At 37.0% G+C, this 22,641-nt stretch overlaps 1 protein-coding gene across 1 annotated transcript in view; it reads left to right on the top strand.

The window, feature by feature from the left end:
• Positions 1-22,641, top strand: part of Tll1 (tolloid like 1) — a 176,378-nt gene that overhangs the window by 140,003 nt on the left and 13,734 nt on the right. Inside the window, exons 13-18 of the mRNA XM_036166488.1 lie at positions 4,328-4,523; positions 6,545-6,670; positions 8,051-8,211; positions 11,678-11,858; positions 17,705-17,830; positions 20,130-20,257. Coding sequence (XP_036022381.1) covers positions 4,328-4,523; positions 6,545-6,670; positions 8,051-8,211; positions 11,678-11,858; positions 17,705-17,830; positions 20,130-20,257 — 918 coding nt within the window. The remainder of the gene's footprint in view (positions 1-4,327; positions 4,524-6,544; positions 6,671-8,050; positions 8,212-11,677; positions 11,859-17,704; positions 17,831-20,129; positions 20,258-22,641) is intronic.

Below are 22,641 nucleotides of genomic sequence, written 5' to 3'. Positions count from 1 at the left end.
AATCGGAAACTAGACAGGGCTATTCATTATCTCCTCTACTTTCCAGTAAGTATTTTGTCCTTCATATTGAAGATGTGTAATTATAGAAAACAAGCTCATTGGTTCTCAAAATTTTTTGTTGTTGTATTTAATGAAACAGTTTCAAATTCATTTAGCTTAGTTTTTATCTCCTTTCAAAAGTGCTTCTGGCTTTGTATTTTCACTATCTAGGTAACATTTCTCCTTCAAGTAAAGGGCTATTGAGATAAAATTATCCTACATTTGATTGACATCTGCTATGAAGCACTCACTAATAGGCCATCATTTGTACTTTGGAGTGAGTGTGTGACATACCTTTACTGTTCATTTTGCTACTTGCTTTATTATTTAAATATGGAAAAAACTGGACATATTTCTTTATTAATGAACTTCACGTAGCTTTCTGTGGGAAGAGATATTAGTTAAAAAGGCATACTAGTCATGTCTTTTTGAGAGTAAGACCTTTTATAAGCTTGTACTCTCAAAATTCATAGCTTGAGACCCCCTCCATGTTGATACTAAGATTTGGGGTAATTAGGAGTGATTTTAGGTGGCGTCTCACAAATGGGCTCAGGGCCCATGTGAAAAGAGGTATAGGAAGAGGACACAGAGAGTCCACATCCTCTAAGAAACACATCATCAAGGCTGAGGCATCTGTCAGTACCTTAACTATGAGCTTGTCAGCTTCCAGACACGAGAGAAACACAGTTATACTGCCTACAGACACTAGAGAAACACAGTTATACTGCCTAAAAGCTGTTCAGTCTGTGGTCTGTGGCCTTTTTTTTTGTTTGTTTTTAATTGTATTCTGAACAGATCAACACTGGGAGTTTTCTTTTCTGCTACTGAATATATTGCCTCTTACCACCAACATAATAAAGTAAGTTTGTATGCGATGTGGGATTCATTTGTACCACTTAAAATCCTTTCATCGGCAGCACTATCAGGAAAAGATCTTCTAGTACTATTTTATTTGAGGACTTTTGGCATGCAGTACTGCAGCAGAGAAAAAACTGGGAGACTGGAAATGTTTACAGGAACAGCTTCAAAGAAATGCCAACAAAACAGAAAGAAGTAAAATAAACTCCGAGCTTAGTTTTGTTTAGGTTGAAATCCCCACATGCATTAATTCAAGTGGGATTAAGTTTGAGGGACTTGTCAGCATGGCTACACACCCCATGGGCTGATACTGCCCTTATGTAAGCCAGAGACGTTTAACAGCCTTAACCGTCCTTGCAATATGCTTCACCATTCTGAGCCACATGTGTGAGTTTTTGCCTTGCTCTTGTGCCTGGCAGAAAGCAATCGTTTTGTCTCTTTAAACATTTTTCATTAACTTACAATAAAGAAGTATGCTTTGTGAATGTATTAGTAATCCAGGATAGGAAGATGTTAATTAGATTGTTTTTCTGCTAGTCATTTACTTACTGTTTTGGGGTGTTCCACTGAGAATATAAATTGGTTAATTATTAATTGTAGTTTACCATTTTTTGAAAAGCAAAAATGCTTTTAATGTTTTGACAAGTGTATTATTATCTATAATACTGTATAATTGTGATTGAAATACTAACATGTGATTGTGTTACTTACTTTACATTGAACTAATACTTTAGACCTTGATTTTCTTATGACATTTATGAGATTGTTTTACTATAATAAATTATATATAATACAACATTCACCCCCATAATTATTTTTAGATGCACATTCATCCCTAAAAGCATACAGACAGATAGAATTATACAGATTAAACATGTTATATTTGGCAGTACCTATGTACATATATATATGCATGTACAATAACAATCAGAGCAAAGGGGGTCATGAATTTGAAGGAGATATGGGAAGGAGAAATATATGAGATGATTTGGAGGGGGAAAGGGAATTAACAAATTCTGTACCAAATTTTAATCTCAATAATGAAAAATAAAAAAGAATTCTTCATAGTGTTTTGAAGCCAATTTCTTTGTTTGTTTCTTTTTTTTTGTTGTTTTTTTGTTTTTTTGTTTTTCGAGACAAGGTTTTTCTGTGTAGTTTCGCACCTTTCTTGGAACTCACTCTGTAGCCCAGGTTGGCCTCGAACTTACAAAGATCCCCCTGCCTCTGCCTCCCGAGTGCTGGGATTAAAGGTATGCGCCAGCACCACCCAGCCTTGAAGCCAATTTCTATACCCCATTTGATCTTGCAGTGTAAAATTGTGCAGCCAGTAAATGACAACTACCATTTCCTTTCACCTCATTCCCCTTATAACACCCATTTTGCCAGTGTCTATGGGCTGAGTAGTCTAGTGTCTCATGTAAATAGAATAATTCAAAATTACCTTTAGGTTATTTCACTTACCCTAAGGTCTTCAAATTTTATCCATAATGTAGTGCATATAAAAATTTATTTTCCTTTCAACAGTAAATAATGTTTCATTCTATTTACACATCAGGTGTTCATATATCAATTGGTGGATGTTATTTGCACATTTTGGCTATTGTCAATCATTAATCATTTAGCTCTGAACACGGACATGCAAATGTTAACATATATGTGTGTGTGTGTTTGTGTGTGTGTGTGTGTGTGTGTGTGTGTGTGTAAGCATGTACACAGTGCAGCAAGGCATTGTGTGTTGTGTGGCTGGATAGGCTTTGAGTCAGGGTCTGGCCTTCCTCGGAGTCCTGCTATAAGCAGGACTAAGTAGATACCACTCACCTTTTTCTGGGTTCTCCTCCAAGCAGCTGTTGAAAGCAGGAGTTTTCTGAGTCAGGACAGGAAACATGGAGCCCTCTGAGACTCTGAACTTGTCCCTTCTTTGTAGGTTCTTCTTCAAGGGCCAGTCACATACCAGCTCTTCAAAACATGTTCACCATTTACTTTTACTTTCAATGTGGTCTCTATGGATATTAGATTTGTTTACATTGTAATAAACTTGCCAGATTCATGGAGAGTTTATGCTCTGGTTACCTCAAAGTCTGTAATCAATGAACAATTCTATTATCAAAACATATTCATTTTATGGCAATTGTGCATGGCATTGCATCTAGTAGTGCCCAGCTCTATGCTTTAACTCTAGAAGAAACTGCCATTTTTCTTCTCTCTCTCTCTCTCTCTCTCTCTCTCTCTCTCTCTCTCTCTCTCTCTCTCTTGATTTTAATTGTCACTGGCTTTCTTCTTTCTTTCATGGAACTTATGGTTATTAGTTTCACATCTATGGGCTTGATTTAGATATTTATTCTTTTAAACTTATATGTATGTGGTGAGCCTGTGAGTATACGTGTACCACAAAATTGCAGGAACCTATGGAAGTTACAAGAGGGAGTTTGGTGCCCTGGAATTGTAGTTATGACAGGTATGAGTTGCTGTGTGGGTACTGGTAGCTAAGTCAGGGTTCTTTGCAAGAGCATCAAGTGCTTTTAACCACTGAGCCATCTTTCCATCTTCTTAATTCAATTTTTAACTTTAGTCATATTTATACCCTCCCCAAAATATCAGTCAGTAAAGTAATCTAATATAGGTGAGAAATCTTGAACGCATGATGTCGATGGAATAACTTGCATTTCTATCTGTGCTTGATGTTGTTACTCCAAGTCCATGAAGTATAGTTGTAATTAGTATCGGTGGAGGAGGTTCATTGTACAGACTTTACACTCAGATTTAACCTGGGAAAGCATGTAAACAACAGCATTCCATTCACTGATAATGTCTCTGAGATTGGTGTTGGGAAGGGATGAAGCACTTCTGAATATAGTAGATTTATATACATGAGGAACACTCCATTTTGCTAAGCAGCTCAATTGCAAACATTTATGATGATACATTTCTAGATTATTTGTCAGTACCAGATACCTATTATCTAGTATATAAATAACGTCAAATCTGTACTAATGAAAATATCATAAAATTACTGATTTTATGCATTTCCTCAGGAAATATACTTTTGTACATACAGGTATTTAAACTCCAGTGGTAACTAAATAAGAGTGAATTTTCTACAAATTAAAAAATTTTAATCAATTTATTGTGTCCACTTAAAAGAACACAGTAAATGTTATCAACAGGGTGAAAAATCAATTATCATTTCTTTTTTCTTTTTTTTTTTTTTTGGTTTTTCGAGACAATCCATAGATTTTTTTAAAACAATGATTGAGTTTCTCCATGTGCAGAGTTGCTGCTGTCATTGTGTTCACAGGTCTCCCTTTGTGTCATTTTTCATATTACCGAGTCAGTGCTGTGCCACTAAGAATACACAACAACCTTCCCACCGCACTTGTCTTACTAACATCTATTAGTGAGCAGATTATTTTTTACAATCTCCCCATTGTAGATTGAAAGACATGACAGCTGTGCCTATGACCACCTGGAAGTTCGAGACGGAACCAGTGAAAACAGCCCTTTGATAGGACGGTTCTGTGGTTATGACAAGCCTGAAGACATAAGATCTACTTCCAACACCCTGTGGATGAAGTTTGTTTCCGATGGGACCGTGAACAAGGCAGGGTTTGCTGCTAACTTTTTTAAAGGTAATTTGCAACAGCTTACAAATTTGAGGGGTTTTTGTTGTCGTTGGTGTTGGTGTTTTGAGTCTCACAGATTGAATCGGAGTTCAGTGAAAAGTAAGTGTCTTCTTCTGTTCTATAGCCAGTGGTTATTACTAGGAGAAATAAAAGCTATTTTAGTGCAAAAAGTGGCATCAAATTTACACGTAAGAAATTGATAGGCACTTATTTAAAGTGTATCATATTTGAATGAAAATTTCTAGTAGGAAGAATGAACAGATTTTTCTCTGTGTGGGCTTTTATAAGATAAATTGGCTAATTTACATATACCAAAATTTTCCAATAGTTACCTAAGTGTTTCCACTATCTAAATAGCATAGTTCATTTTCAACAAGAGTTGCTCAGAAATTGACTATGTAAATTGAAAGGCAAAGAAAGTTGTCACTTCAGCTATATAAATACATTAAAATATACATTGACATGCTGAATTTTTTTTTGGCTTTGTCAAATTGTCACAGTGGTATAAATATATTATTTCTTGTGATCATGTCTTTAGTTGTTAAAGTGCTTAATATTTTGCTGATACATGTCTTGATGAGGTGCTTGTGATTGTGTAATCCAAAGTGATTTATTTATGAAGGATAAAATTATGGGGTACCTTGTCTTTTCTCTGTGTACATTTAAAAATAATGTATATTATATGAGTCTGAGAAAAATTGGACTGGAGTTTATTATATACTAATATTTATTCATTATATATAATTGATGCATATTATACACATTATATTTTATGTAATAAACAGTGTATATATTTCTGTAAATACATGTTTTTAGTCTAAATATCTCTATATTTATCTCTATAAAAAACACCAAAGTGTTAAGAGATCTAGTCATCTACTAAATTTCATTATTTTTTAAAATTATAATTACTTCTATCTACTTTTTGATGGTAATTGTTTAAGAATTTTGTGTGATGTATGTTTGTGTGCATGTGCTATGTGTGTGTATAGTGTGCATGTGGTATGTGTGTGTGTTTGTGTGTAGTGTGTATGTGGTATGTGTGTGTGTGTAGTGCCCATGTGGTATGTGTGTGTAGTGCGCATGTGTGTATGTGTGTGTGTAGTGTGCATATGGTATGTGTATGTGTAGTGTGCATGTGGTGTGTGTGTATGTAGTGCGCATGTGGTATGTGTGTGTAGTGTGCATGTGTGTATGTGTGTGTGTAGTATGCATGTGGTGTGTGTGTAGTGTGTGTATGTGGTATGTGTGTGTGTAGTGTGCATGTGTGTATGTGTGTGTGTAGTGTGCATGTGTGTATGTGTGTGTGTAGTGTGCATGTGGTATGTGTGTGTAGTGTGCATGTGTGTATGTGTGTGTGTAGTATGCATGTGGTGTGTGTGTGTAGTGTGTATGTGGTATGTGTGTGTGTAGTGTGCATGTGTGTATGTATGTGTGTAGTGTGCATGTGTGTATGTGTGTGTGTAGTGTGCATGTATGTATGTGTGTGTGTGGTATGCATGTGGTGTGTGTGTGTAGTATGTGTATGTGTGTATGTGTGTGTGTAGTATGCATGTGTGTATGTGTGCTGGTAGTTAAGCCCAGGGTTTCTCACATGCAAACCATATATTCTGCCACTCAGCTGTGTGTGTCTCCAGCTTCTAAGAGCTATCTTTAACAAATTATACTGTGAAATCAGTAAGTGATGCTGCACTTTTTCAACTTAATTCCATAATGTCTCTGGGATTTAGTAATCCCCATTTTCCCTTAAGTTCAGAAATAACACACACTGTGTGTGAGACAAGGTGACCTCCAGTTCTCCCTGAAGCAGGTAGATTTCTAGTCCCTCTCTTCTTCAATGGTTTAGGTGCCACACCATGCATTCCTATGGGTCACACGGCAAAGGCTTATTCATTAGAACCCCTTTGTTGAGGAATGAGTTGTCCGTTTTGTTCAGAGCCATTAAACCCCACATTTTAAAAGGTTTTACATTCCTATTAACAGAGACTACACACTCTAATTGTTCTGTATTTCTCTTCACTTTATAGAAGAAGATGAATGTGCCAAACCTGACCGAGGGGGCTGTGAGCAGAGGTGCCTTAACACACTGGGCAGCTACCAGTGTGCCTGTGAGCCTGGCTATGAACTGGGACCAGACAGAAGAAGCTGTGAAGGTGGGGCCTCTCTCTCTCTGTCTCTCTCCCTCTCTTCCTGTCTGTCCGTTGGTCTGCTTCTGTCTCTCTGTCTCTTTCCTTCTCTGTCTGCCTCTGTCTCTCTCCTCTATCTGTCTGCCCCTGTCTCTCTGTGTCTGTCTCTGTCTCCCCCAGCCCTGCTCTCTTTCTCTGTCTCTCTGTCTCTGCTTTGACATAAACCCTCACCTGTTCTCTTGTGACGAGCATCTACCCTTTCTTCCTCTGATTATGGGACCTGTATGTGTTTCTAGCTCTGTTTTCACCTACATCCAGCTCTGTATGCATCCTTCCACCCAGTCCCTCATCCTCCCTTCAGGCATCTCTATAGCCCCCCGTGTCTGTACACACCCTTTCATTCCTATATCTATTGTTTTTATCTACTGAGTTAAAATTTATTATACGATGGCATCTTAGTCACAGTTACCGACATTTCTTCATTGGAATCTCACATAAGGTCTTACATACAATGTTTTGTTACCAGGGGCTATAGTCTCTTTCTTAATAATTTAAAACTGCTTCATTTTAATTCTTCATCCTTCATTACATTTTTTTTAAATTAATTTTTTTGCATGTATATGCCTATTTTAACTCCACATTCATACATAGTGCCCTCAGAAGATGGATGAGGATGTTGGATCCTCTGGAGCTGGAGTTACAGATGATTGTGAGCCACCATCTGGGTGCTGGAAACTCAATCTAGGTCCTCTGTAAGAGCGACAAGTTTCCTTAAGCTCTGAGCCATCTCCCAAGCCTCCTTCCTCCATTTCACACAGGCCTCATCCCTCAGTGGAAAGGCAGAGTGTATTGGCTGATCTTCCCTCCCGTCAAATTATCTTGTTTCATCTTCACAGAATTTACAATTTATAGTCATATATTTCAGAGTTTCACTACCAAAATGTAAGTCTTCTGAAAGTGAGCCCTTTGTTATCTGCTATGGTTATATGTAAGTCGTAAAACTATTTGCTTCATGTTTGATGCTGTGCCTCCTGATGTCTTTTTTTTTTTTTAAATGCCACTGCCTCCTTATCTCTTTAACAGTTTGAATTCATGCTTGGCTTTTAAGTCTCCATCCTACATATTTAACTACCAGCCTCCTCTCTGTACTAGATACAGAAATGAAAATGGCATAGTTGAGAAGAAGGTTCACCTTCAGTATTTCAAAAGAGCACATTGGGTACCAATCCTGAAGGGACATGACTCTTGTTAAGGATTCTTCTTGGTGTCTGCAGCTTCAAGCCAAAGCCTGGCATGTCATAGGCAGGTCTTGTACTGATTCACATTTAGCTGATATGGCAGGTGTTGAAGGGGAGGTGCTGAGATGGGCGCCTACATTAAGGAGTACTCTTTCCTTTTCCCTTCTAGCTGCTTGTGGAGGACTTCTTACAAAGCTCAATGGAACCATCACCACACCTGGCTGGCCCAAAGAGTACCCTCCCAACAAAAACTGTGTGTGGCAAGTGATCGCGCCAAGTCAGTACAGAATCTCTGTGAAGTTTGAGTTTTTCGAATTGGAAGGCAATGAAGTAAGTGAGCAAGGTGGACACCATCTTTATCATATTTTGAGAATGCTATAGTCAATCTGACCAACTCAAAAGGAGGAAGAGAATGTGATACATTCATGTAAATGTCCTCATCTTTTTTTTTTTTTTTAAGCTGAGAATCGAACCCAGGGCCTTGCACTTGCTAGGCAAGTGCTCTACCACTGAACTAAATCCCCAACCCAATGTCCTCCTCTTTGCCCCACTGCTTTTTCCAGCAAGTTCTTATGATTCTGCTGGAGGGTGAGATTTATATATTTATGGGAGATTGAAAGTTACCTGAGGGATTTTCTGTTAATTTAATATCCAAATATTCTCACAATTCACTAAATAACTATATAGTATTTAAGATATGCTTCCGTATAACATAAATATTTCTAGAAAAATAATAAGTGGGAAACAAACAATAATTGAATCAGAACAAAAGTGTCCACTTATGAGAATGCAATATATTCTAACTTTTGGAAATTGATATATTTTCATATGTACATAGTTTTTCATTGTGAACTGTGCTCATGGTTTAGATACCAAAATATTAATCTAAGAAAATATAAACTTAGGTGACATAATTATTCCTTTTCAAAATAAAGCTTACTGAACTGAAGGCTCAGTTTTTGACATATGACCACATTGAAACTCGTGAAATCACTTCTTTGGAAATGTCTGTGAGCAATCCATAGACACACCATATTCAGTGTAAATCAATGCTTAGTAATGACAGCTAGAAAATGTCTGCTGGATTTTTGGTTTCACTGGATCATTTTTAGAGATATGGTTAGAAGTATCTGTTTCCTGTGATATCTCATTTTTCTATTTAAACCTTTTTATTTCCAGATTTGTATTTAATTGAAATGACTTAATTCCACTGAGTATAACGAAAAATTAATAATGAAAATTATCTTTCCTTTTCTGTATGCCTACTGAAACTTGCAAAACCTGGGATCAGAAATGTAAAGTATGAGTGCCCCAGGCCATTGTTATTGGGGTTCTTCTGTAGGTTTTATACACAACTTCTCTGGTGTACTTATTTTTGGCTCTTGTTCCTTTTTCTCCCTATTCCTCTCTTTTTCTTATAAATAACCTTTTCCTTAGTAATTCAACTTGTAATGGTAAAGATATCTTTATGCATTAAAAAAATCCTTCAGAGTCTTTGAATTAAATGTGGAGGGTGGCATTCGGGAGGTAAATGTAGGTATTTGGGGGAACTGTGGAGTCATAAAAGTTAATCAGCTGGGATGAGAAGATAGCTGATTTAGGAAAGTCCCTGTCATGCAAACATGAGAATCTAGGTTCCATAGCTAGCACCCGCCCAGAAAGCAGGACACAGTGGCACATGCTACAGTCCCAACACTGGGGACTCCAAGATGAGAGGCCCTTCAGGTGTCATGAAACACTCAGTCATGAAAAGGAAGTAGACAGCTCAAGAGAAATGGTAACTGACATTGAAATCTGGCCTATACATGTGCATACACACCTACAGATACACACATATGAAGATCGCACACACACACACACACACACACACACACACACACACACACACACCAGTAGATTTATTTAGATTATTTTCTAATGTCATACCTGAGAAAAATAATGGGATAGGCATCAACTAAACCTCTTAACATATTAATCCACAGACACCATAATCTTCTTTAACAATTATCTCAAATCAGGGTAATATTGAAATGAAAACATTAATTTTATAATACATTTAGAAAAGCTTTTATATGATCCACACTTTTCAGAAATAAGACTTCTCTCCCAGCCTTTGAGTTGATATAGACTTAGTGTTGAATCAGCTCCACTATCATGGTTATTGCTGCAGGATCAGTTGCAACAGGGGAGACATTTGGAGTTGACTTATGATGTGAGGAGCAAAGGAGCTTGTGTGCAGGAGGAAGGAACAAAGGTGGTTTTATACACATGCAGATTTGTGTTCTAGGGAGCCTTATTCACATTGTAGTGGCCACTATTCACAGAACATCTGGCTGTAAAATCATTAACATATGCCAGAATTCTTAGACTTAAAATGGTGTTACTGTGTGGAATACCATCTCAGCATTCTATGTATTTTCATAGGTTGATAACTTAACTGTTTGCAATAAAAGACCCAAGCAAAACATTGACTTGTAGAACATTAGAATAAGTCAAAACTTCACAGTTCATTCTCTGTATTGATGTTCCAGAAGAAAGTCAATTGCAAAAAACCTCAGCATCTGAAACATTCTTTTAGAATGGAGTTCTCTCTCAACAAACATCACAGTCTTAAAAAGTATGCAAAAAATTACTTCATTCTTCCCAGTAGCAGTTTGTTTATTTAGCACCTAATTAATATCACAAAAACCCCTAGTGATTCGAGTTGACATATTTCAAAGCACAGGTCATGTCCCAGGGTTCAATCGTATGCATTGTTAAACCTTGCTAATTATACGTTTATATAATAAAGTTGTTCACACAAGATATGCTCTGTTAGAATATGCTCTGTTAAAGCCTGGGAAAAGTGTACTGTGGAAACATCTGCTAGTGGCTATAAAATTGCTTAAAAATACTTGGCATTCAGTTGGCTTCTTGCATATCTTCCTAATGCTAGGTAAATAATTCAGATGATCTTACTTCGTTTTGTAACAAATCCATGGCTTATTCCACTGAAGAGATTTAGCATTTGTTTACAGTCCTGTAGATGTCCTACAGAATAACTTACAGTACCTAACCATGCAGGAAATGAAGAACCAAGAGCCTTCTAATAAGCTTTAAAGACAGGATTTTATTACTACACACCAATTGTCTAGCTATTCCTTGGCATTACATTCAGTGCTGTTCGGTAGAGTATCATCATGCTTACAGGATAAGCACTTGCTCTTAACCCAACATGGGACTGTTAGTCAAGTACAAACACAAACACTTGTAGTAAGTATACCTTTGTACTGTTTTTTAGAAATCTCTGAACATAGTTTTTTTTTTTTTTTTTTTTTTTTATTCACCAAAATGGAAAGGATGACTTCTATTGATAGTGGTCATTCCAGGAAAAATGTATCACAGAATTTTATATATTTGTCCTCAGTGTTAGATAAGACTTGGCAAATGCTTTCACATTCATCCTGAAATGTAAAATAAAAATCAAACAAAGGTAGCAACCATAGCTTATCTTCTTTTCATCGATACCATCTTTGGACAAGTGCTCATCTTAATTATCCTCGTATTTTGGCATTTTTGTAAAAGATACACACACGCTATGAATTGACATGGGCCCGTGCCACTCCACAAGGTTTTTCACAGTGAACTTCTAGAACTTTTGTGCCCTCTGCTCACAGTTGATTCCTGCTGCACTTGTTTTGTATGTGTTAATCCCAGTAGGACTACCATGGGACTACCAAACAAAAACCATTTCTAACACAAATGTCAATCATCTGGTTCTCTCTAATTGGTGATCATGACAACCATGTTTGTCCAGGTTTGCAAATATGACTTTGTGGAGATCTGGAGCGGCCTTTCCTCTGAGTCTAAACTGCATGGCAAATTCTGTGGAGCTGATGTACCTGAAGTGATCACTTCCCACTTCAACAACATGAGGATTGAATTCAAATCAGACAACACTGTATCCAAGAAGGGCTTTAAAGCACATTTTTTCTCAGGTATAAGTGTGCACGTGATGTATGTACGTGAGTCTCTCTCTTTCAGTGTGCATTGATTTTAACTGTTACCACTTCTTCACTGCTTTCTGTAAGTTGGAGGTGTGTGCAATGCCTGGGCTAGGTTTAACAGCTTGATTAATACAGTGCTCGTATATTAATAATACAGACCTAGATGAAATGCTGTCCCTAAATAATAGCTCTTATGTAAGTTTAAATATTGTAGCAAATTCTGGTACAAGGACTACAACATTTCAACATACTGGCTATTCCCTACATGTGCATGGTGATAATGACACCAGACTTCTCCAAACTGGCAGATTTTCCAAATAATATTTATTGCCTCAGATAATGTGAGCTCATTTGAGCATAAGTTTTTTCCCATTTTATATATATTGGTTTTTCAAGACAGGGTTTCTCTGTGTAGTTTTGTGCCTTTCCTGGAACTCACTTGGTAGCCTAGGCTGGCCTTGAACTCACAGAGATCCACCTGCCTCTGCCTCCCGAGTGCTGGGATTAGAGGCGTGCACCACCACCGCCCAGCTTTATATTTCTTTAATACATGAAATCAAAGTCATGTTTTGTCTTGTTTATACATAAATCTTTGTAGTAAGTATGGGAAAATGCAATTATAAAAATATATAATTTATATCATGTATAATTTTATATAGCTTTCAATAGAAATATGGAAATGTAATTTAAATTATGTTTTCTATAGATATAACAATACCTAACATTTAATGGTTTGTGACTGTTAGTGAACCTTAAATTAATTAAAAGTGCATTTGCAGATAAAGAGCAGAAATATAAAAATACTCCCTAATTTTTGCAAATCTATAAACATGAGTAAATCTTATTTTCTCAGCTTCAGACTCACTTTTTATGAAACTGTTCTTCTGGCCTTCAAAAATAAGCTATAATAAACCTTACCACAGAAATCTATTGTGCCTTTGTAGCTAACAACCAGTTTAACACAAGTGAATCCCAATTCTGTTTTGATACTATGCCATTTGGACTGAGTTCATTGAAAGTCTGTTTGCGCCACCTTTTCTCGCGTCAAATGAGTGAGGCTGACAATGTCCAGCTTTCCCTTGCAGTTTTCAGGGTAGTTGGAGTTAATGGTCCATAAGGTCCATGAGTCAGAGTGAACTGAAAACACAAGAGATCTTGGCTCCCTTGTTCTCCTTCCACCTTTTTGCTCAAATTTAATGACCTTTTAAAATTATTTTCAACCATTCACTTAAGACTTGTATTATTCAAAGTATAGTTTTAATGCCCTAGTCTAATAAAAGGAAGACAATTTCATTCCTATCCATTTTGCAAATGTTGTACACACTGAAGTTTTTAAGCCATCTAGTGGTTGGGTGGAGATAACCCTGTCTACCTTAGTTCTGTCTAAATATTTATGGTAAAAGTTGAATTTATGAAATGAATGAATTCTGTAAACTATTCAAAGCATCTAGAATCTTTTATGTTACTTTAGACGTACATTTTATCTAAAAATTGTTTAAAAGATTTGTTAAACAGATCCTGACTCCAAAGTATCTTTTACTCTATAAATTCTTCGCAAATTGAAAATCGTTACTGTTGGCCAGGCAAGGTGTTATGAGTTGGAGAGACATGTTGTAAGGACAGCAGCACTGACGTGTAAACTGCGTTTGTTTCACTCCTGTAACACACAGCCCGAGATCCGGCACACGCAATCATGTGTGCTCTGTGAGTTTTGTGAAGTGGCCATATCCCTTGGCAGCATCCATAATTGCTAATTCGCTATGAAGCAAGTTCCTTGATAGACTTAACCCTGATACTAGTCTTGATGTCACTCCTCTGGTGAAAAATAGCATATATAAATTATATGGCTTTAGTTAATTTTGAAAAAGTTTAGAAAAGATTATTACATCGAAGTGATGTTGCTGAATGTACTGACTAATTAATGTCAAAAGGCAACTACAGCCCCTACTCTGCTATTGTGTACATTTGTGAACAGAGACATCTGAGGAGTTAATTACATTGCCCCGTGTCACAGTGTATCTACTTCTTACTTTATCTTGGTCTGCTAGCCATTTGCTTAACCATAAGAGTCAGCCATGACCTTGACAATTGGCATTTGTAATGTGTTACACTAAGCATGCTTAGAGCATGAGGAAAAAGGATTCTTTCTGTTTCCTTGATAGATTGCCACTTGGTAAAGTCCCCAATAATTGTTAGAGACAGTAAAATACCAATGTTCATTTTGAGTTCATTGAAAGTTCTTAGAAATATGTCAGATTCGAGTTTAAAACATTTTGGGTTTGTATGCATGAGCATATTTACTGTGCACCTAGATTCCTGGGTCTTCCTGTTAACTAAGTATTATGTTTGCTCTAGGAAGGAAGGTAGGGATTTATTTGACATAAGCCATTCTCATAGAGTGCTAACAAGGGATGGCAGCAGATAAAGAGTTAGGAGGATGAACAGGCAACTGAAAATCTTTCAGATGCTAAACTACAGGAGTTTGTGCCTTTCAATAGCTGGGTATTTGCATTGAAAAAAATTCTAGATTTCTCATAGTGCTTTGAGCATGATAATATATACAAGAGTATATAATGGTGTGTTAAGTGGTTCAGTATAACTAAATTTATTTTAAAAAATTAAGTATGAAGATCATAGAGATACTATACTTTCTACAAAATTGAAAATTTTTGTTTTCACTTTTTTTTAATTTAGAGATTTGCTAAAGTATAGTCCTGAAAATATCACCACAAATACTGTCGGAAAAAAAAAATTGACCATAGAAACTGAATCACTGAAAATGCTCTGTCTCAGAACTCTCAGCCTTGGGACAGTTTCATGAACTATCTCAAAACTACAAAGAAGGATCTCACAGTAGCATTGTAGAAATAATTGCATGACAGTAGGAAGTATAAATAAGTGACAGAGATTGTACCTTGTAGAATCTTTTCCATCCTACAGTTGTTTAATGAGTTTATGACCTAAAAAGTTGTAGATTATAGACTGTGAGTGGAGATCTGGGTATAACCCTACACATCTTATGCACCTATAGTGAAGCAAATGTGCATGCAAACATGAGAGCTACCATCTATAAGTGCCTAAAGTGACTGTGTTATGGTAGAGATGTGATGAAGTCTGATATTGTATGATTGTCCTCAAGGAACACTTCTCTGAATTAAATATAAAGAAATAGTCAGAAGAAAAACTCTACCATCACATGCTTCTCTGTTATTCAAAATGTTCCTAAATCTGTAAAGCATTACTTCATGGACTAATCTCTTTGAGAACGAAATAATTTTACAATTTACATAATTTTAATTAGTTGAATACTAATATAAGATGAAAATATAATTGAATTAATTTTGAATTATCTCATTACAGGAAATTAAATATGCATGCTACCCTAATGTACATATCAATTGGTTTTTTTCAAATCAAGACTTCGTTTGAAATTTTTATTGAAATTCAGAAGTTTTGAGTTTAATTTAATTGTGAAATTCTAATCAAGATTACAATATATGCAGCTATTTTATATGCTTTACAGTAACATTTGCTAGAGAACTTAATATTTATTAGTAAAAATTAATTTTATTATTTATTCTATATTATTCAGAAAGGAAAGCTGTTTAAAAATTTAGTTCTCTTACAAGTAATGATCCATCAGGATTAAAGACAAACAAATGTATTCAAATTTTAATGTATACAGTAAAATAGTATATGCATACTATTAGTTTTGATATACCTAATAAAATAATCACAGATATACTAGTTCTTTTTAGTTGTAGCTTTTAAATGTGTGCTTTTATATTTAAAGGGAAGAATAAAAGGTATGTTTTAGAAAGAAAATTTACCAGAGAAATTAACATCCTTGGTTACTGCCACTGCTGTGTTAGATAAATTAACACATTTTCATGTATCAATTCAATTCAGGTAATTATAAGAAATTAGTCTGAAAAAACTGTAAGTTAATGGATTTTCTGTCTGATAAATCTGTGCATGTCTAGAAAAGCCATTGTTTCTCATTGTAGGGTAATTCCATTTGAATTCTTTTTATGTGTGTGCATGTATATATTTTAGAAAGCTTCCACAGTAGCAATTTTCTGTTTGTTTTTTTCCCCACAAGGGTCTTTAGTGTCAGTGATCTCTCTTCATACTCTCTCCTGCACCTTGCCTTCCCATCTCACACCCACTTAAACTTTCTGCTCCATTATTCACCATTCCCTCCCTTTATACCACCTACATTCTAACTTCCCTTCCTTGGATAACCACATCTTCCACGGACCCTTACTGCTTTCCTGATTTCTATGGGACATCTTATAATCACTCCAACAGTCAGGGAATATCCAGAGTGGAAACATCAGAGTCAGAGGTAGTGGAGAAGTATAGAAAAATTGTTTTCTGCACACAACAGGGCAGGTGTTCATGTGAGCTCACAGCATCTGTGACAGAAGGCACGAGACTTGTATAACTCAAGCCAGACACGGTCCCAGCATAGTGGAGGGAGGTGGTCCCAACGCCCTACCTGCCTTGGTGAGCACTTGTAAACTGATGGCTGCTAGAGAAAGAAAGTCAGCTTTTCCCAAGGACGTGGCCTCTGGTAGGCCGCCCGTGCTCCATAGGATGATAAACATACTGGCAGTCCTGAGTGGATTCAGTGGGCATTCAAAAGGAGAGAGAGCACGGGAAGTTGGGAATGAAAACCAGTGATGGGATATAGGAGAAACAAGAGGGGAGGGAATGGGGTGAATCTGATCCAAATATAATATGCAAGTGTGAATATTAAGTGAAGTATTTTAAAAGTGCTCTCAGATTATTGATGAATGTATTTCCCCTCAGCCACTTTTTCAGGGAAAAATGTTGATCAGATTGAAGCCAGAAAAAAACTAGTTCTTGCTGGAAATAGCATCTTCGAGTGCAGACTTTGTACTCAGCCTGGCCTGAGGCATCAGGGCACTGTGCCTTTCTTCTTCTCATGTGTGGAAGGAACATCTGAGTGATACGCCACTATACATGCACCAGGACCAACCTTCCAGTTTGATGTAATGGATATGCTGGGCTTGGAATGACAGCTAAGTCACACTCTGTGAGAGCTGCTGCTCCCCACTAATCCAGTTTGGCCTCATTCTCTGGAGTGAATGTGCTGGCTATTTCTAAAAGTTCTATTCATTTCTACTCTAAAATTTCTCTTACTTCTCACATACCAAGAGGCTGTTTAAGGGATGCCTTATTAACAAACGGATCTTCCAGACCACTCTGTTGTAAACACATCACTTTAGTCCCATGTTTAGACTGGACAAAAGATGCCTATTTCTATCTTTGACTGTTATGAAATACTCAAAGTAATTAATTATATCTGTAAGATTAATAAAAACCCAACAAACAACCACACAGTATTACTGAGTGACTCCATGCCTGTCGTGGAAACTTGCTTAACTTCTGTCATAGTCATGAAGTTGCCTTCCTATACCTCTTGTCTTAATCCAGACTAGTCATAATTTCACAGTTTCTGAAAAATTGATAATGGATGCTAAAGATCAGCTGGAAAATGCCATCTTTCTCCTATCAGAAATTTCTACTCCAGCATAGATTACCAAACGCCCTGACACCAATACTCTCAACACTTAGTCCACACCCTGCACCAGTACTTTCAGAAACACAGTTCATAACTCAAGTCTTCAAGCTAAGCAAGGGATACGTTAAACTACAGCACCATAAATGTGTATTTATTTCATGCTAGAAACCAGGAAATATGTAGCTCATTTTGTCTTTTGTCAGAGCTCACCACAACTAACTGAATCTATTTCGACATCCTTTTGTTTAAAAACTACTCACTAATTGGGGCTTTATTTCTTTGCTAGATAAAGATGAGTGCTCGAAGGATAATGGTGGTTGTCAGCACGAGTGTGTCAACACGATGGGAAGCTACATGTGTCAGTGCCGGAATGGATTTGTATTGCATGAGAACAAACATGATTGCAAGGAAGGTATGGGAAGACATTATTTCCCCTTGACGATACCCAGCTTCCATGCTGTTCATCACATCAGTGGCTACTGCTGCTGACTATCCAAAGTTAAAAATAATACAACTAAGGAACTGTGTGTGGTGTTTGGAGATTCACAGGATGCTATTGGACACCTCATTAAACAATGCTAAAGTTTTGCAATTCATACACAATAGCATTTGACTTAACTTTATATAACAGGGAAGCCACTGCAGTACCATCTGCTGGACAAAATTGCACCACATGGTTCCAGGTCTTTGTAGAAAGACTTCATTACACTGTCCACACATAAACCCCTCCAAAATGGTTTACATTTGGTGTGATATCCCTCCCTGAATATGTTACACATTCCAGATATGAGTGATGCTCCCCTAAATATCAGAAGTATAAAACTCAAATGGTAGATTCTGTGCCATTTGGAATTTTGAGCAAGAGTTTAGGGGGAAAAGCATACTAGGATGACAATAACTTACTAGATTTTTTTTGTCCCAAAGGTTTAGTTAAGTGATTTTAATTTGGGCTACTGTGAGTTAAGTGGGAACAAGAGGCAGTTATGTAGTTCTTTCTTCTTAGGGGCTCTGATGTGGAACTGCCTACTTAGATAGAAGGCCAGCTTTTCTTAAAAGGAAAACTATTAACACAACTTTTGTAACTGTCACCATTGGTCTGTGTAGGTTGGAAAAATTGGTCTATAATCACAGCCCTGTGAGGAGGTTTCTGTGTATATTTTAGAATGATACATAATATCCATATGGACCTTCCTTTCAGACAGAATTACATTATCAGGGACATTATTTTTCTTCTTTTTCTTTAAGATAATGCATTGTGCAGAATTTCATGCAAGCAAGGGTTTTTGTTCTCTACGTTATGCACAGGATGTTTATAACTTGGTGGGTATGCTGTTAAATCAAAGACTGGGACAAAAGGCCCAGTGATTTCATAGACATGTAAAGTAATTCAAAGAAAGGGAAAACAGCTTTTCCAGATTATGTGTGGAATCCCTGCTCAAATCTGTTCCTGACAGTAGCTTTCTGGAACTTATTTTATAGAACACTTCCTATTAGACAGAATGATTTCCAGATACTCCCTATTGTAGTTCATCTGTACAGGATTAACTACAGGAAAGGGGCTGAGTTTTCTGATGCTTGTTGTACAGTATGCACCTTGCAATGCTTAGCAGGGAGAATCTAACTTTGCTGTGGATGATTGTAGATCCTAAAGATGCTGTATTTCATGGGGGAAGACCCAAACATGGGCAATAGAAGCCAGGACTCAGTCCAAAATTTCATCTTTTTGCAGTGATGGGCCTCATGCATGCTAGGCATGTACTCTACCGTTGAGTTTTTAGAGCTACCTTCTTGCTACATAATACTTATTCTCTTCTTTTTGTATTCCTCTGTTGAAAAGCTAAATCTTCCTGTGAGAACATAAAGTGACTAGGAGAAGGGACTAGGGAGCAAACTGTCACATCAGCAACAGGAATTATCTTCATTCATTGTGGGGATAGACTTGAAGGGAGTCCTGCAGTGAAACAGGTGTATTATCTGTGTAATAAAGAATCTTCCCAATATCAAGTGATCTGATCCAAAGTGACACCAACTGTGAGAAACATAATGACATATGATGATAATTTACTGGGACACTTACTGGAGTGACTTCAGGAGCTCCCTTTCAGGGTTAGCAGCAATTTGCTTCTTCTTCACCTAAGTGCTTCATTCCACCAAGCGACATGGGGGTTAACTTATTTTCCAGCTAAAATGGTGTGTAGGCATTCAAGTATATATTTAACTATAGGAGAGAGAAAATATAAACACATGAGTCATAGAATGGTTTGATAATGTTAATTATCTATAAGTGATGTTTCTGTTGGTAGCAGAAAAATAATGGAAAATGACGCAGTCCATCGACTTTTCTTTGTGTTGCCATACTACATATTTTGCCAAGATCAGTGTTGACGTGGTTGATTTTCAACATATGCACTTTACTGAAGCCTGAAATTTCTGATCCAATAGTTTAAAATAGAAGTAAGTGCCTTTTCTTCTAGGCACTTGTGTGGTTTGTGGCAAACATATAATTCTAATGATTCAGACTGCAAACTCTGCTTGATTATGTTAAGCAACAGATTTTCCAAAGCAGATAAAAATGGTAACAGTGATTGGTGCAGTGTTGCTAGCATGAAGGGACATCTTTCAGCAGAGCAGGGGACAAATATGCTGCTTGTTTTCTGGCCTAATCATGCACTGGATTCCCATACCAACTGACACTATTGTTATTGGCACAGCTGAGTGTGAGCAGAAGATCCACAGCCCGAGTGGCCTCATCACCAGCCCCAACTGGCCAGACAAGTATCCAAGTAGGAAAGAGTGCACCTGGGAGATCAGTGCCATTCCTGGCCACCGCATCAAATTAGTAAGTGACCTGCTTCCTTTCATTCAGCTGATTGTCAACGTCTTTCCTGGCTAACCTGCAGAGAAGGAGGAAGAATGTTTTTTTTACTGAATGGGATCAAGCTTTCCTTTCTACTTACACAAAATAAATGCTTGATTTCACAGGTCAAGATGAAGGCCATGTTATCCCAAGGCCTCTTTACAAGGTGTTAGTAAAATTACTATAAACTTTAGGATTTGCAGCCTAATGTTCCTGGCAATGGGAGACTATATGAAGGAGTCAAAAAATCAGAAATTCATCTGGAAAACAATAGGCTAATCTTCCACCTAAAACAGTATAATGTATTCTTCCAAGTGTATCAATTCTATTTGCTTTGTAGACAAAGCATACATTAAAAAATAAAATTAATTTTGCCTTGTGGTGTGTAGGATATTAATTTACACAATCTATAACTCTTGACAATAGAACTCTTAGATCTTTATATTATCCTTATACATGTACCAAATATTACTCTATATGAGTAATTCAAATAATGAATGTAAGATACTCTTCTCTACCATTTTTATCAAGTCTTGCCTGGTTACCTGATGATAGTACATGATAGGGTTTATTTAATATAGCATTGATTTTGAAAACACCAAGAAAAAAATGAAGCATATCACAATGTAAATATTTGCCTACATACTGCACATAGAGGTAGCTCACAAGACTTTGATCACAATCTAGGAGGTACTATGTTAAAGAGCAAAAGTAGTTAAGGAAGAGACTACTGATCTGAGATATTTTACAGGGCCAATCCAGCCAAAATATTTACTGTAGACTCACCTCTTTAGACTCTTCCCATCAGTGAGTCTCCTTCTATTTCATCTTATCTATAAAATGACCTTATTAAAATGTGGCACTGTAATGAAATCAGAGGTGGTGACAACAATGTCATATTCCTATCATGGAGCTCTTCCCCTTGCCACATTTATGAGAGACATTCCAGAATGATCATTCCTCAGCCACTCTGTTGAAGGACTGTCAGATGCTGAGCATGGCACTGCACTGTGTGTTCTACTGTGCTGTGTGTTCTACTGCACTGTGTGTTCTACTTCACTGTGTTCTACTGCACTGTGTGTTCTACCACACTGCGAGTTCTACTGCACTGTATATTCTACTGCACTGTGTTCTACTGCACTGTGTGTTCTACTGCACTGTGTGTTCTACTGCACTGTGTGTTCTGCTGCACTGTGTTCTACTGCACTGTGTGTTCTACTGCACTGTGTTCTACTGCATTGTGTGTTCTGCTGCACTGTGTTCTACTGCATTGTGTGTTCTACTGCATTGTTTGTTCTACTGCACTGTGTGTTCTACTGCACTGTGTGTTCTGCTGCACTGTGTTCTACTGCACTGTGTGTTCTACTGTACTGTGTTCTACTGCACTGTGTATTCTACTGTACTGTGTGTTCTACTGCACTGTGTGTTCTACTGTACTGTGTTCTACTGCACTGTGTGTTCTACTGCATTGCATGTTCTACTGCACTATGTGCTCTATTCCTGTCCAAGGTGCTGATTGACAAAATTGTTCTTTGAACCCAGATGGGCTTAATAGAAAGCCATTCAGCTAGTGGTGTAGACAAATTTCTAAATGGTCTTATTAAATAAAAGACACGGAGCCAGAAATTTGGATTAAAGCCTTAGAGAGATCAGGGAAATATGGAAAGCCACCAGCTAACCTCACCTAACTCCACAGCTTCCAAAGAGAGAACCAATTTCTCTTATTTTGTGATACGCATTTTCTACAAACTTCTCTGAATTTCCTTCATCTGTATTGTGGCATCTGCCATTATATTAAAATATTTCTTCATTTAACTCTTCTGTAACAGCATGTCTCTTTATCTGTGATTGAAATGATACAATTTATATTATTCCACAGCTCTTGGGCACTCTTAATTTTTGCCACCTGATTGGTTTTGTGTTTCAGATTGAAGGATATTGTTTTCTTTGCTTGAAAATATGTTTTTTACAATATATTCTGATTATGTTTCCCCCCAACTCCCAGATCTTCCCTACTTCCCTTCCAACCCAAATCCACTCCTTCATTCTCTTTCTCAGTAGAAAACAGGCATCTGAAAATGATAATAAAATAAAATAAACAACAACAACAAAAGCCAAAATAGGACAAAACAAACAGAAGAAAAGGAATAAAAGAAAAATCACAAGAAATACATATAGGAGCAGAGATACTCATGTTCCCACACAGGGAAATCCCATGAAAACACAGAACCAGAAACTATAATATGTATGCAAAAAACCTGCATAGTTAAAAAGGTCTTGACAAAGCATTATGAGACAAAGAACCTCCAAAAGTTCCACTGAATTCATTTTGGTGTTGACAGTCCACTACAGGGCTGGACATGGGC

The sequence above is a fragment of the Onychomys torridus genome, chromosome 17 (genome assembly GCF_903995425.1).
Source record: "Onychomys torridus chromosome 17, mOncTor1.1, whole genome shotgun sequence".
NCBI classification, from domain to species: domain Eukaryota; kingdom Metazoa; phylum Chordata; class Mammalia; order Rodentia; family Cricetidae; genus Onychomys; species Onychomys torridus.
The sequence above is the reverse complement of the archived record's forward strand: the minus strand, read 5'-3'. Positions and strand labels throughout refer to the sequence as shown.